The sequence below is a fragment of the Podarcis liolepis genome, assembly GCF_965112155.1.
Source record: "Podarcis liolepis genome assembly, chromosome: 3".
In the NCBI taxonomy this organism is placed as follows: domain Eukaryota; kingdom Metazoa; phylum Chordata; class Lepidosauria; order Squamata; family Lacertidae; genus Podarcis; species Podarcis liolepis.
The window spans coordinates 4,782,941-4,797,752 of NC_139557.1; the positions used below are offsets into that span (position 1 = coordinate 4,782,941).

At 47.4% G+C, this 14,812-nt stretch overlaps 1 protein-coding gene across 2 annotated transcripts; it reads left to right on the top strand.

The window, feature by feature from the left end:
- The first annotated feature begins 973 nt into the window (after positions 1-973).
- Positions 974-10,892, top strand: PAQR8 (progestin and adipoQ receptor family member 8). 2 transcript variants are annotated; one of them, XM_083495299.1, is made up of 2 exons: positions 974-1,294; positions 8,984-10,892. In XM_083495299.1, exon 2 carries the CDS (start codon positions 9,008-9,010, stop codon positions 10,064-10,066), a length of 1,059 nt encoding a protein of 352 aa, XP_083351425.1. In that variant the 5' UTR covers positions 974-1,294; positions 8,984-9,007; the 3' UTR covers positions 10,067-10,892. The 2 variants fall into 2 exon arrangements, with proteins under 2 accessions (XP_083351425.1, XP_083351424.1); XM_083495298.1 differs by having other exon boundaries at positions 1,145-1,294; positions 8,974-10,892.
- Positions 10,893-14,812: the final 3,920 nt, after the last annotated feature.

The following is a 14,812-nucleotide window of genomic DNA, read 5'->3' on the forward strand; positions in this document are numbered from 1 at the left end:
TGGAGACGCTCCTTCAGGTATACAGGACTGAGGCCGTTTAGGGCTTTAAAGCTCAGCACCAACACTTTGAATCGTGCTCGGAAATGTACTGGGAGCCAATGCAGATCTCTCATCATGTTCTGATGTGGCTGTATTGTTTTATATTTTCTGGATGTCCCATGATCGTATTCTAATGTAGTTGTGTTCTATGTTACAAATCAAGCACTGCTGGGAGTTGTTCGTTTGTTTTCCAATCAGTGCTGCACAAACAAATTCCGAGTGTGTCCCAAATAAAAATGTTTGGGAACCACTGATCCTTTTATACTGGGTGGGTGGGTGGGTTTGATGAATAGTTTTTTGGCTGTTGTTCCTTACTATGGTATTTTTGTGTTTTTATATTGAAAGCTGCCCCATGATCCTCAGACGGCCGATATAGAAATGTAATATACAATAATAATAACAATAACCAGGAAGGCCAACTTGAATACAGTGGTACCTCGGGTTACATACGCTTCAGGTTACAGACTCTGCTATCCCAGAAATAGTGCTTCAGGTTAAGAACTTTGCTTCAGGATAGGAACAGAAATCGTGCTCTGGCAGCGCGGCAGCAGCAGGAGGCCCCATTAGCTAAAGTGGTGCTTCAGGTTAAGAACAGTTTCAGTTTAAGTATGGACCTCCGGAACGAATTAAGTACTTAACCCGAGGTACCACTGTAAAATATTCGGGTGGGTGGGAGGTAAGCCCCGCCCACTTAACCGATCACATGATGCACACACATCATTTGAATGGCAATGCCCACCAACTTTGGAGAGTCCGGCCCCCTGAAATATTTTATTGGGGGGGCGGGCTGAAGGGATCTCGGCTCCTAGGATAACAAAAACAACTTTACTTTCACAGCCTGAAGAATTTCATCATTCCCACAAGAAATCTGTTTCTGAGCATTGAAGTCAGCCCAAAAAAACACCCCCACCCCGCCCCCGCTTGTGATTGTGCGCCGCCAGCAAGCCCTTGTCCGCGTCGCCTGGCGCGCAAGACAGGTTTCCCCCGGCGCCCGGGCGCGCAGCTTCGCCGGCCTCGGCGGGGCGAGAAGCCCCTTTTTCCGGAGGAGGAGCCCCGCCGCTCGAGTCCGCCCGGGGAGGAGGCGGAGGAGGAAGGGGTGCGGCGGCCGAGAGGGAGGCGCCGGAGCTCGCCGGGCAGCTTCTGGGCACGGCGGGCGCCCCGAGATGCCCTTCTCCGGGGCCGGGATGGAGGCTCCGCCGCGCACCCCCGGCAGCTGAGCGGGCGCCGCGCATCGCCCACCTACCTGCTGCTCCAGGTGAGCTGGCAGCGGGAGTGGGGGGGGGGGGCTGTCCAGAATGCTCTCCAAGCATGTGCAGAGTGCCGTTTGTCCTCCCGCAGTCAAGCGCAGCGCAACGATCGGGCGCAGTCGAGGGCTCCCCCACCCACCTTTTTAAAAAGCCCCCCAGGTCCGTTTGCATCCCGGCCCGAGGCCAGGTGAGGAGAGGGCTCCGGCGGCAGGATCCCACCCCCCCCGCCGGATGATGCCCGTCTCTCTTGCCTGGCGGCCCCTTGGCGCTCCGCCGCAGGTGCCCAGATGCCCGGAGAGGAGCGGCTGAAGGGCGCGGAGGACTTTGCGCAGAGCCCGCCAGGGCGCCTGGCGAGGTCTGCAACGCCGCTGCGAGGAATCCTCCGCGAAGGGCGCTTGCTGTGTTTTCTTCGGTCCTCTCTGCCCGCGCCCGGGCTTGTCTTTGCGCACCCGCGTGTCCTGTTTGCGTTGCCTCTCACTTTCAGCGGCGTTGCGCGGTGCATGAAGGTGGGCTTTTGCCTCGGTTTTTCCTTAGCGGCGAATCTGGCGCTCATCCTGCTCCACAGTCAAGGAGGAAGGCGAGATGGGCTGCCCTTCATTGCTCAGAGAGCTGGTCCTTGGGGGGGACGATGCAAGCCCTTTCCTACCCAGCTGGCCCGTCCTCATCTACCCCCTGCAATTAATTGCAGGAGATCCCACTCGAGATTACTTAAATTGGATCACATTAACTTGTTGACCGGTCTGTTGGTGCTCACACGGGGAGTGGGTGGGTTAAGAGAATAGACTCTCCATAATCTTTCAACACAGCCCCATTGAACTGTAACCTGCTCCGTTTATTTTGAATATGGAATATTGTTGTTTCTTTAATAATTGCCAAGAGTGCAGTTTGTGTGTGTGCTTTGATGAAGGAGATGAAGGGAGGTTCCCTTGCAGTTTTCTTCCTGGATTATCTAATTGCCCATCAAATGCTACACACACAAGACCCAGGAATCTTGAGGAGGCCTGGGATGCCTAGATTCTTGTTTGTATGCAAGAATCAAGCGCTGGTTGGAAAAGGAACAGGTCAGTTTCCCTGCTTCAAAACTCCCAGCGAAAGGTCCTGGATGAGCTGTCTTGGCAGCCTAACTTGTCTCTGGGCGCAGATTTTCAAACCCCTGCATGGCTTGGGCCTGTTGCCCTGTTATTGCTTGCACAGAGGAAGTCCGGGCTCCAACCTTCAAAGGTTTATAATGTCATTGGTTAGGTGTGGCAAGTCTTCAAAAGGAGCGCTGTGGAGGGAACTGGAGAAAAGGAAAGCAGTTTGGTTATAAAAGCATCTCATGTGTACAAGTTGCAGAATCAATAGTGGTGGAATTTACACAAGTGCCCTTACAGTTTATTAAGTTAATTAGGATTAGTGTGCTCCTCCTAGTAAGGGTAAAAGGAAGGAATGTTAACGTCTTCACTTCTCCATAAACAGTATAAGAAGCCACATATTTGGCTGAAAAACTATGCAGAGGAATCTCCTCCTCATGCACTTTTGTTTTTAAGTTATTTTGGTGCTTAGATTAGTAGTTTTGTTTTTCTTGAGTCAAATGGGGAAGGAATACAGCCTTTCAGGAAAGATTTCCTCTGTTTATTTGCGGATTTGAAGTTTTTTCCAGCTTTTGTGTAAATATAAATACACTGGATAACTTATCTTTTTACTGTTTTTTTTCTGAATCCATAATGCTTTTATATATTTTTTGTTGTGGATCGATCATCTTATGGAGCTCCTTTTTCTCACACACTTTCCAACTCAGTCTCCTGCTAAGCCCTTACCACAATTTCAGGCATAGTGCAAAAATTAGGAATGAACTAACTAATCAATTATTTCTCCAGCTACAGTCACTGACAAGTTCATTCAGCCTCATTTCTCCATTAAGATGATTTTTTAAATAAAAAAAAAACTGCATTAAAATGTGAATCTAAATATGTATTTCTAGAAATACCCACCACTCATAGGCGCCGACTCCATGGGGCCTGAGGGGGCCCGAGCCCCCTCAAAAATTCGTTTGGGGGGGCTCTGCCCCCCCAATAATCTCGGGGACCCCTCCAGCAGAGCGCTGCCGCCGCCCCCGCCTCCTCCCCACCTGCTCCCTCGCCAGCCAGCCAGCCAGCCAGCCGCGCGCCCTAGCCGGAGAGCCCCGGCCGTCCCCGTCGCGCAATCGGCTGGATCTCCCTTCAGCAGGCCGTGCTCACAACTCGGCCCAGGGACCCCCCCAGCAGCGGATCTCCGGCCCAGCTGAAGAATCCGGCAACAAGCCCCCTCCTCCCCAATCGCTCCGGCTCCGCCGAAATACGCTCGAAAACCCCCCAGATAGGCCCCCGGCCGCCAAGTCTAGTGGCGCCCTGAGCAAGGGTCTCTCCCCAACACCGCCACCTCGAACTGCGTTCTCCCGGCTACCCGAGCGAACCAGCGGCAGCTTCCCAGGCGCTCTTCCCGACTCTGCCTCTGAAGAAGAAGAAGAAACAGTCCCCGCCGAGGTGCATCCCAAAAGTTGGACGACGACGCGTCCCGGTATGGGCCCCCCCAATATTTTTTATAAGTCGGCGCCCCTGCCACCACTAGATATATTTTCTCTCACAATACTAATCTTCAAATACATTTTGATATACCTTTTGAGCAGAGAACTGTGCCACCATAATTGGAGAACTGCAAGCTGCATTCTGATCCACACATTATTCCAGGAGGTGTAAGTCAGGTCAGCTAATACTGGAATTAAAGTCCTGTTGTATAGGTTATTCCCCTGAGGAATTGTGCATCGCTCAGTTCTCCGCTGGAGCTTGCAGAGGTCATAGAATTGAACTTAGCCTGTGCCAGCTTCTAACAGTGTTCGCTCATATACAGCATTTCTGTGAATTCAGGCTTGATTGGCTGCAATCACAGTTACCATTGGAGTGTTTGCAGTGGATTCTGCTGCAAGCAGCTTAGCATGAGAATGCATGCGTTCATGGCCCAGGGGTCAGCAACCTTTTTCAGCCGTGGGCCGGTCCACTGTCCTTCAGACCTTGTGGGGGGCCGGACTATCTATATTTCAAAAAAAAGTATGAACGAATTCCTATGCCCCACGAATAACCCAGAGACGCATTTTAAATGAAAGGACACATTCTACCCATGTAAAAACACGCTGATTCCCGGACAATCCGTGGGCTGGATTGAGACAGCGATTGGGCTACATCCGGCCCCCGGGCCTTAGGTTGCCAACCCCTGGTTCAAGCCCATCAAAAAAATGAATCGTGTCATGTTGGAATGGGTGCTGCCAAAACCTTATGAGGAACGGTTGAGGGAGTCAGATATGTTTAGCCTGCAGAATAAGAGACTGAGAGGAGATATGAGAGCCATCTTCAAATATCTCAGGGGCTGTCACATGGAGCAAACTTGTTTTCTCCTTCTCTGAAGGGTAGGACTTGAACCAGTGGCTTCAAATTACAAGAAAAGGGATTCTGACTAAGCATTAGGAAGAACTTTCTGACAGTAAGAGCTGCTTGGCAGTGAACGGACTCCCATGAGAGGTGGTGGACTCCCTTTCCTTGGAGGTTTATAAGCAGAGGTTGGATGGCCACCTGCCATGGATACTTTAGGTGAGATTCCTGCATTGCAGAGGGTTGGACTAGATGACCCTCAAGGTCCCTTCCAACTCGACAATTGTGATTTAATATTGTGAACCACCCTAAGATCTACAGGTATAGGGAGGTATACAATTTTTTTATAAATAATAATACAATGCTGTGATTTTGTGTTCATAACTGCTGTATTTTGCCCCTGCTTCTTTGCTGTGTCCTACTAGGAGTCCTTGAGGGACGCAGGTGGCACTGTGGTCTAAACCACAGAGCCTAGGACTTGCCGGTCAGAAGGTCGGCGGTTTGAATCCCCGCAATGACGGGATGAGCTCCCGTTGCTCGGTCCCTGCTCCTGCCAACCTAGCAGTTCGAAAGCACGTCAAAGTGCAAGTAGATAAATAGGTACTGCTCCAGTGGGAAGGTAAACGGCGTTTCCGTGCGCTGCTCTGGTTCGCCAGAAGCGGCTTAGTCATGCTGGCCGCATGACCTGGAAGCTGTACGCCGGCTCCATCGGCCAATAAAGCGAGATGAGCGCCGCAACCCCAGAGTCATCCGCGACTGGACCTAATGGTCAGGGGTCCCTTTACCAGGAGTCCTTATCTGCTACTATTTTGTGATTTTAGGCATCTGTACTGTTCCTATGTTTTGTAGCAGCCATTGCATCACACACAAATAAAATCAATCTTACCACCATAGAAACCGCTTAAAAATAATTTAAAAGTTTGGGGAAATAATTTGCCAGTGTATTGCATCTAATCTTTTTCTAAACTAGAACTCCTTCAGAAATTTTGGGGGGAGTATTATATAGACCCCCCCTCCCCAAATGCTTAAGCGCAGCAAAACATACGTAGCTACACTCATACTTCTGGAAACACGTCTAAAAGCAAAAACAGTGGACTATTGAACCATAGAAATGCCAAATTCTGTACTCCTTAGGGACACATGAGCATAACTTTGCAGATGGGAGTATATGAGCTCAGTATCCTGTTTTAGTACTGCAGTCAGCCAGATGTGATTGAGAATTGGTTTCCCAATGCCAGATGTATTATGCAAAAGACACCTTACAGAGTGCTAGGCAGACCCATCTGATAGATGCTCTCCTTTCTGTTTAAACTGACTTAACAAGTTTTAAAAGCTCTTGCAGTTGTGAAGATGAGCTTGAAACTGTGTGAGCAATGCTTGGTGGCATTTCAGAAGCTGTGTGGAAGGACTCGGGGGGGGGGGTGATTAGGGAAAAAACCCCGGGTGCTTCCCAGCATTATCCGGAGTATTCTGGCTATAGCAACACCCATTTTATCCTCACGTTCTTTAATACGTGCACCAGCTAGTTGCGCCTCCCCCAATCTCTTTAATTTGCATCGGCTAAGTTACTCAGACAAGTTGCACACAAATGCTATTATTTGGGAGTAGCCAAAATTATTCAGCTCTCCGAAGGATAGAGGGTAAGCTGAGGCTGAAATAGATGCCCTGCGAAATGAATATAGCTGTTCAGCAAACGGCTTCGCCCACGCAGAAATGAGAGAATAGAAGCTTTGTGGAAGTGAAACAGTGGAGGGTGCTGACCTTGGGCTTTTCAGTCTGTAATGTTAATTGCTTGCTGCTCCGTTCATCATCACCGCATGACTGCTGAAAACTGGCAAGTTGTCCTGGAATTTTCTCAAATGAAGGATTCAATGAGTGCTGTTGATTTTTAAATATTTTTTTAGCTTGTTTTGCAACTCTTCAGTGTTTTCTTGATGTTCAGATATTTTCTGAGAAATCTTGACTCTTAATTTAACTCTTCTAACACCAGTGTTTTCATCAAGACACCACAGATGCACCGAACTTGTTTTGTTATCCAAGCAGCATGAGATGGTTATCTGTGGTCATGGGAAACTTGTAGAACAGATTTTCTTAGTGTAATTGCGATAAAGAAAATGTGTCTTTTGCACCTGCTAATAATGAACTGGGGGAGTTATGTGGTTCCTAATAACACATTTAGCATCGGTTTGGACCTTAGTACTGAATGGAAACTGTGTGGAAGATGCTGGCATTACAAAATGAGAAAACAAGTGGATTGAACAAAAAACCAATGAAAGCCCTCACAGGGTTAGCCGTCATCATCCAGACCTTTTGATTTTGGGAGGGGTGGTGGTGGGGTGAAGTTGAGTATGGTTGCTCGTTCTATTTCAGGGAAAGATGAAACAGTGAATTCTGAATTAATTTAAACTTCAAAAATAGTTATTTTGAATAGGAGCTCTTGTTGAGGTGGATGTGAAAATTAGGCTCCCTTTCGCTGGAACTTCGCTTTCAACAGTGGAGGAGTGGGAATTTGGTAACATCTGTGAAGTGGGTGGAGAAAATCATTTGACTTTCACAGGAGGGAAGAGTTAGCAAATTATTACGTGGTCAGAGGGCCTTTTTCTCTTCCCCTTTCCTCCTCCTTCTTTTAAAAAAACATAATTTGCTGCTTGAAGCAGCTAGGAACTGTGACTCCTGCTACACACTTTCAAAACAGAGCAAGAAATCACCATGTGCCTTGTACTGAGGGTGAGTGGGGAGATGGCTGCCTTGGCTATTGTAATTGTAAGCTAACTATCCGCCCTCTTGGAAGTCCATCTTCCTCACTGGATTGCCCATCTCATGCTCCTGCACTTCAGGAGCGTTTCTGCACAGGCAACAACCTTTTAATTTAGGTGGACTGATACTTATGACCTGGCCTTAGTAAGATGCCAGCATGAAGCAGCTGGAGGTGCAAGGAACACTAGGCTGCCAGCTTTTGTTGTTTAGTCGTTTAGTTGTGTCCAACTCTTCATGACCCCCTGGACCAGAGCATGCCAGGCACTCCTGTCTTCCACTGCCTCCCACAGTTTGGTCAAACTCATGTTTGTAGCTTCGAGAACACCGTCCAACCATCTCGTCTTCTGTCGTCCCCTTCTCCTTGTGCCCTCCATCTTTCCCAACATCATGGTCTTTTCCAGGGAGTCTTCTCTTCTCATGAGGTGGCCAAAGTATTGGAGCCTCAGCTTCAGGATCTGTCCTTCCAGTGAGCACTCAGGGCTGATTTCCTTCAGAATGGATAGGTTTGATCTTCTTACAGTCCATGGGACTCTCAAGAGTCTCCTCCAGCACCAGAATTCAAAAGCATCCATTCTTCGGCCATCAGCCTTCTTTATGGTCCAGCTAAGAATGCCAAACAATTGAAGGACCTTGCCTTCAAAACTGAGGAGCACAATGATCTTTAATAGTTGCTTATCTCCCCACTGGGGTGTTAGGGGAGGGGAGGTACCTCTGGTGGGGGACATGGCCTGCTCCTTCTGGAGTGGCTTGTCCTCCTTTGGTCCACACCCTGCGCTTAGCTCTCACCTCAGGCTCCTAGAAGCTGTCAGCAGCCACACCTCCAAAAATGGCTTTGACTGGCCGGCTAAACCAGGTGAGGGAGCCGATGGGTCTCAAACCCTCTGTGGGCTCCGGCTGATTGAGTGGACAAGACCAAGAGTGGGTCCAATGGTCAATAAGGTGGCTTCTGCACATTCTGTGGAGGGACATGAGGTCAGATGGGCCTCCTCGATGAGCTACCTTCCCAGGTTGCTGAGCCCCATCAGTTTCCTTTAGAAGCCTCCTTTCTGACAGGCATCACGGTAAGAATGCATACGTTTTAAGTCCGTTGGTTCCTTAGTTTGCAAGATCTGTGAATGGGAGTGGGAGTCAACGAATGCATTCCATCAGCGGAAGCCCAGTGGAAGTGCTTCTTCAGCAGGGCTTTCTGCCCCCCAGATTGCCTCAGGGAAGTTGAGGGAGCTGCCAGAACTGTACATGGAAGATCATTCCCTCTGAGAAGCTGAAACGCTTGCCCAGATGGGACCATCGCCTTAGTGTAACGTTGAATTCCTCCTAGGAAGTGTGGTTGTTTTCTTAAAACAAGTTTAATAGCAGCTTTGCACAGGGGAGGAAGGAGAGCATACACAGAAGACTTGAGTTCCACCCCCCTTGCTCCTGCCTTCTGTCCATACTTCTTAGATGTCGTGTGACACACAGTGACATACACAGAGACTATGAAATATCTGCCTCCGCTTATTTTCAGTTTCTGCTCTTGCTAATGGCTTCTCTTTCTCTTTTCGCTTCAGAGATCCACAGGACCTTGCCACATACTTCGGCACGATGACAGCCATCCTGGAACGGATCAGCACCTTGTCCGTCAGTGGACAGCAACTCCGCCGACTCCCAAAGCTCTTAGAAGAAGGCTTCCCCAAGATGCCTGGCACCGTCAAAGAATCCGATGTCCCCCAGCTCTTCCGGGAGCCTTACATCCAAGCTGGGTATCGCCCCACGGGGCAGCATTGGCGCTACTACTTCTTCAGCCTCTTCCAGAAGCACAACGAGGTGGTGAACGTCTGGACCCACCTGCTGGCAGCTTTGGCTGTGCTGCTGAGGTTTAATGTTTTTGCGGAAGCGGAGGAGTTGACTTTGGAAGTCCAGTCCCTGCCCCTCTTCCTCTTTGTCCTCTCCTCCGTCACGTATCTCACTTGCAGCCTTTTGGCTCATCTCTTGCAGTCCAAGTCTGAGATGTTCCACTACACCTTCTACTTTGTGGACTATGTTGGGGTCAGCGTCTACCAGTACGGAAGTGCCTTGGCCCATTTCTACTACAGCTCTGATCAAGCTTGGTATGACAAGTTCTGGCTCTTCTTCCTGCCGGCGGCCGCCTTTTGTGGGTGGCTCTCCTGCGCCGGCTGCTGCTACGCCAAGTACCGCTACCGACGCCCTTACCCCGTCATGAGGAAGGTGTGCCAGGTGATCCCAGCAGGGCTGGCCTTTGTCTTGGACATCAGCCCTGTGGCGCACCGTGTGGTCATGTGCCACCTTGAAGGTTGCGAGGAGACGGCTGCCTGGTACCACACCTTCCAGATACTTTTCTTCCTCGTCAGTGCTTATTTCTTCTCCTGCCCGGTTCCCGAGAAGTACTTCCCAGGTTCCTGCGACATCGTTGGCCATGCCCACCAGATCTTCCACGCCTTCCTGGCCATCTGCACACTCTCCCAGCAGGAAGCCATCTTCCTGGATTACAAGAACAGGCAAGACATCTTCCGCAGGCGGCATGGACCCCTCTCCGTCATTCTGTCCTGCGGCTCCTTCTTGGGCTTAGTGGCTTGCAGTGCTGTCACCGCACACCTCCTGCAGCGCAGGATCAGGGTGGAGCTGGCCATAAAAGAATCCTGAGGGATCGCCGTGGCGACAGGGCTCAGGCCCGGCCTGCTTGAAGGAAACCGGCAAAGATGAGCTGCATATAAATACTGTATATAACTAAATTAACAAAGGGAGTTGCCTCTATAAATTATAAACAAGGAATTGCTTGCAGTCTGGAACTACCATAAAAAAAGCCGCCTTATATCCTAAACATTTTATTTTTTTTTACTGCAGTGTAACAGTTGCTGGCCAAAGAAGCTTTTTAGGCAGATGTTTCTAAGTTGTCCTGAGTTACCTGCTGAAATTTGTATGTATGTCAAAGAGAAGTGGGAACGGATAAATAATGTAAAAGGGAAGTATTACGGAATTGCTCATTTACAAAGGCACAATTCTAACTGAAATACTAAAGCTGTGTCTGTCACAATGGATGTCAGGTTTAACGTACCTGAAAACCAAAAGTAGGGGTGTGTGTGTGTGTGTGTGTGTGTGTGTGTGTGTGTGTGGAGGGAATCCCTGCATATAGCAAAGTAGCATGTCAAGGAGAAGACCAGACCAGACCAGACCTCATCCACCTGCCATGCTACTGCAAGAGTTTTGTTTTTGCTATGAGAGGCATTTAATAGTTTGAATTGCTACCTGCAACTGGAGACAGCACATCATAAATACAGGTTTGTGAACTCAGGAGAACTGGGTTGTAGATCCAGGTATATGGTGAAGATTGACAGGATTCAGGGACATAACCCAATTTGGTCTGTTCCATTTTAGTTACCTGTGGCCTTCAGGCTTGAACTGCCTCCTGAGTTGTAAATTTCAGGAATAAATATTTTACATGTCAGTAATACAGATAGTGCAAACAGGAGTAATGTTTAGTCTCGGTGATCTGTTTACCACTCTGATTTAGGTATTTGTGAATTCACAGCTCCTTTGTGGAAGAGAGCGAGCCACCTTTTCTTCTAGTTAAGATGCCCTGTACTAGTATGTCCAAATTCTGTTTTTATTCTTTGGGTCCCTGTTTGTTTAACATAGCAAACGATTCCCCCATAGCAAAAGAGAAACCTTCCTCTAGGTGTGTATCCCCCCCCCCCCCACTTCTGTCCCTCACCTCACCTCCTGAGTTGGTGAAGAGGAAGCAAGGTAATGTAGCCATACATGCAATTTTATCTTGCTCATATGATCTGTTGACTCTCACATTTTTTATTCCGCTGTTGAGATGTTTCAGATAGTGCAGCCGGCTTCCCTCTGCAACTCGCTTGAAGGATCTTGGGATGTGGAAAATAGGAGGGGAGAACATTTCAGCAGAAGAGATACGAGAGAAAGGGAGGGGTGGGAGTCCATTTTGATGGGGTTCAGCTGGCTGTGAAGACTGGTTTTGACAGGAGCCCTATGACCATAAAATTGGCTGCTTCTCCATCACCCTCCTGGATCCTCTGATTATGCTCTGATTGTGAAGGTCCGTAGCGTCCATCTCTCTAGAAAATACAAGATCTTCTTGTATCTCCCAAAGGCTGTTATTTTTGTGTAGCCTAGTTCCTCCTTAGCCCATTTCTGTGGCCTCCACTGCACACTCCTGCTCAAATCTGCTGTTTGGGTAATGTGGTGTGACTTTTCTTCTCCCTTCTTTACCTTTACACATAGCCAGAGAGGGGCTGGCGACGTCTTCATCCGATGCACGTTGCCTGTTTGGCTTCCCCTCGCCTGCAACCTCTCCCCACAACTCCAAAGAAGCCGTCTTTGTTTGTGCAGTGGCTGTCTCAAATGTACACACCTCCGCTTAACCACAAAATTAACGTGACTTACGTTTTGAAATCAGATGGAAATTGGTTTGTGGAAAACTACAAGATAGATATGGATTGTAGCTAATGTCATGTACAGCTTCAAACACCAGCCATGGGAATGAACTGGAACCAGAGTAAATGTCATGTGTACACAGGCAGCCTAAGATATAGGTGCTTCAAACGCCCCATTCACTTTCAGCTGTTCCTGCTATCCTTCTACTCTGCATGGGGCGAGCTCTGGGACCTGTGTGTCTTTTGAGAATGAGATACAGTCGTACCTTGGAAGTCGAATGGAATCCGTTCTGGAAGTCCGTTTGAAAACCAAAGTGTGGCTTCTGATTGGCTGCAGGAAGCTCCTGCAGCCAATCGGAAGCCTCTTCGGACGTTTGGGTTCCAAATAACGTTAGCAAACTGGAAAAATCACTTCTGGGTTTGTGGCATTCGGGAGCCAAAACATCCAAGGCGTTTGGGATCCAAGGTACCACTGCAATGGTATTGAATTACTACCCCAGTCTTGCCCACCTCAAAAGGACACAGAGATTTACCCTAATCATTGAAGGAAGGCCAGTTAGGCTGGATTTACAGATGAACCAGAATGAGGCAGTAAAGTCCTGAGATGGTAAGAGTAGACCGTATCACTTTAGACTGCATTACGTATATATGTGTGTGTGTGTGTGTGTGTGTGTGTGTGTGTGTGTGTGTATATATATATATATAATTTTTAAATGCACACACGTACTACCTGGAATGATGTAGCTAGTCTTGCAGTGCTAGTTTAATATTTTGCACTGGTGTTTATTTTTTTAATATAATTCCTATCTGCAGAGTAGTGGGTACCATACATTCTGCTACCTAATTCTTCTCCATAAGACACATCTTGGACCAGATTAAGAATGCACTGCAGGTGTCAACATCTTCTTAGATGAAGCAAGGCTGGCGTGACTGATGGGTTTTGGTTTCACTGATAGTTTAGGGACCATGGCCTTCCATCTTCTCCTCTGTTCCTTTCCATCCCATAACCTCCCTCCCTGGCTCCATCTTCACAGTGTATTTTAGGGACAGCTCCTTTGGAAGATGGGCTTACCCGTAATGGCCTGGCTTCTCCTTTTGGAAAATGGCAGCTAATTGTATCCCAGCTTCTCTTGGACAACTGGAACATGCAGAAATTCAGCACTAGTACCCTTCATGAAAATTTAAAACAACGATAGAGAAAGAACACTCAGGGATTGGTAATTAGATATGGAGCCATTCTTTCGTTAGAGCAAATTGAACGCATGCTGAGCTTGACTGTGAACAAATATAACGGGAACCCAGCGAGTCTTGGGCCTAGGCAGGATGAGGCTGTGTTCAAAGCTCGGTTTCCATGGGACCTGGTTTCTTTGTTGGTAGGGAATCAGCATGAAATATTAATTTCTCCTTTGGCTTGAAGGGTAGATTTTTGCATAAAATTGACTCCTGTACTGCTTGCTCTACAGCAGTCAATGAGGCGTATCATTCAAACTCGGGTCACTGAGTTTAGGCACACTTTCTACCTTTGAAGCTGACGTTCTTGCTTTGTGCGCGACTCAGAATCACACGTGTAAAGTCAGACCCCCCCAGTTTCCAGCAAAATGTAATTTTCAACTGAGATAACTGATAGGCTCCGCTGATAAGCATCGCGTTATCTTCTAGCATGTCGCTGTACTTAAACGGTGTTAAACAGAACATGTGTATGTTCTGTATGTAATGTAATGTAAAACTCAGTAATAACAGTAAAAACTCAGTAATAACAGAAAATATTTTTTCCAAGCTGAACAATGCATATCTGAAAGCCATTCTGTCTGTTGTGCCAGAATATGGCAGAACTGGGATGGATTCTGGACAGTAACAATTGAGATTGCACCAGGGCCCATAGGTGTGTCGTTTTCAAATGCTCCCCCTTTGTAAAATCTAAACATCTCCCTTTGTGCCGCAAACTAATACAGAATAAAGGAACGGGGTGTATTAAACCTTTTCTCTGATGTGTTGGTTTACTACATGTGATCTTTTTACACCATTGAGCATTCAAAAGAAGGACGACTCATCCCACTTTTGCAGGCCAAAGTAGTTCAGGAGTACAAAGAGAATACTCTCTGTAGATCACCTTCATGAATTTGGTGAAAATGAGTTTGGCTTATGTAGTTTTTATAAACAAGGCATTTAGTCTTAACGCTTCTGCTTGAAGTTCACCTCTTGCGTGTTGTCACCAAAAGTTGTTAATACAGTATAAGATACTCAGATATGTGCTAAAATTATTTGAAGAACCCTTATCAGCTTGAAGTTTAATGCAGCCAATTTCACTTTTAAATTACCACAGATTGAAAACTAACCACCCAGAAAAAGGAACGCATGAAATGTCATGTTGGATATCTTTAAAGTATAAGAAGAGAATTGATATGTTCATCATTCTGAACTGGTGGACTATATGAAAATTCTCAGTGATTTTAGACCACCACCTAGTGGTATAATAAACCAAGATTTTCTGATAGCTTTAAAACTTTGGACTTGAGATGTGTTTAACTTACACTTGAGGCTTGTCCCCACTCTGCTTGTTAGACAGCATGGGTTTGAGCAGTTTCCCTTCTGGCCCGCTCCTTTCTTTAGCTCTAAATCAGAACCAGCGACCATCTTCAGAAAACCCAGTTGCTGTTTGCTCCAAATGAGTGCTAAAGAGCAGTTTTCCTCAGAGGCAAGCAGCAGGACAAAAGGAACTCTGAATAAGCCCTTGCAGAGCTACTTTATTTTAATTCAGTAGGAGGTTCCTTTATAAATAATAATTTGACCCAAGTTACTTTTCTATTATTATAATTACTGTATGAGGTACTAGCGCTGTCCATGTCCCCCTCTCTGGGACTTCTTCACAAGTCACGTTCATAGCTCCTCAAGTAGTCAGTGGTTGAATGTATACTTCATACCTGGTTGGCCTAAAACCTGGTATTAAAAGTGATGACCGAGTCCCATTTAATGTGTTGAAAGGTTTGTGACT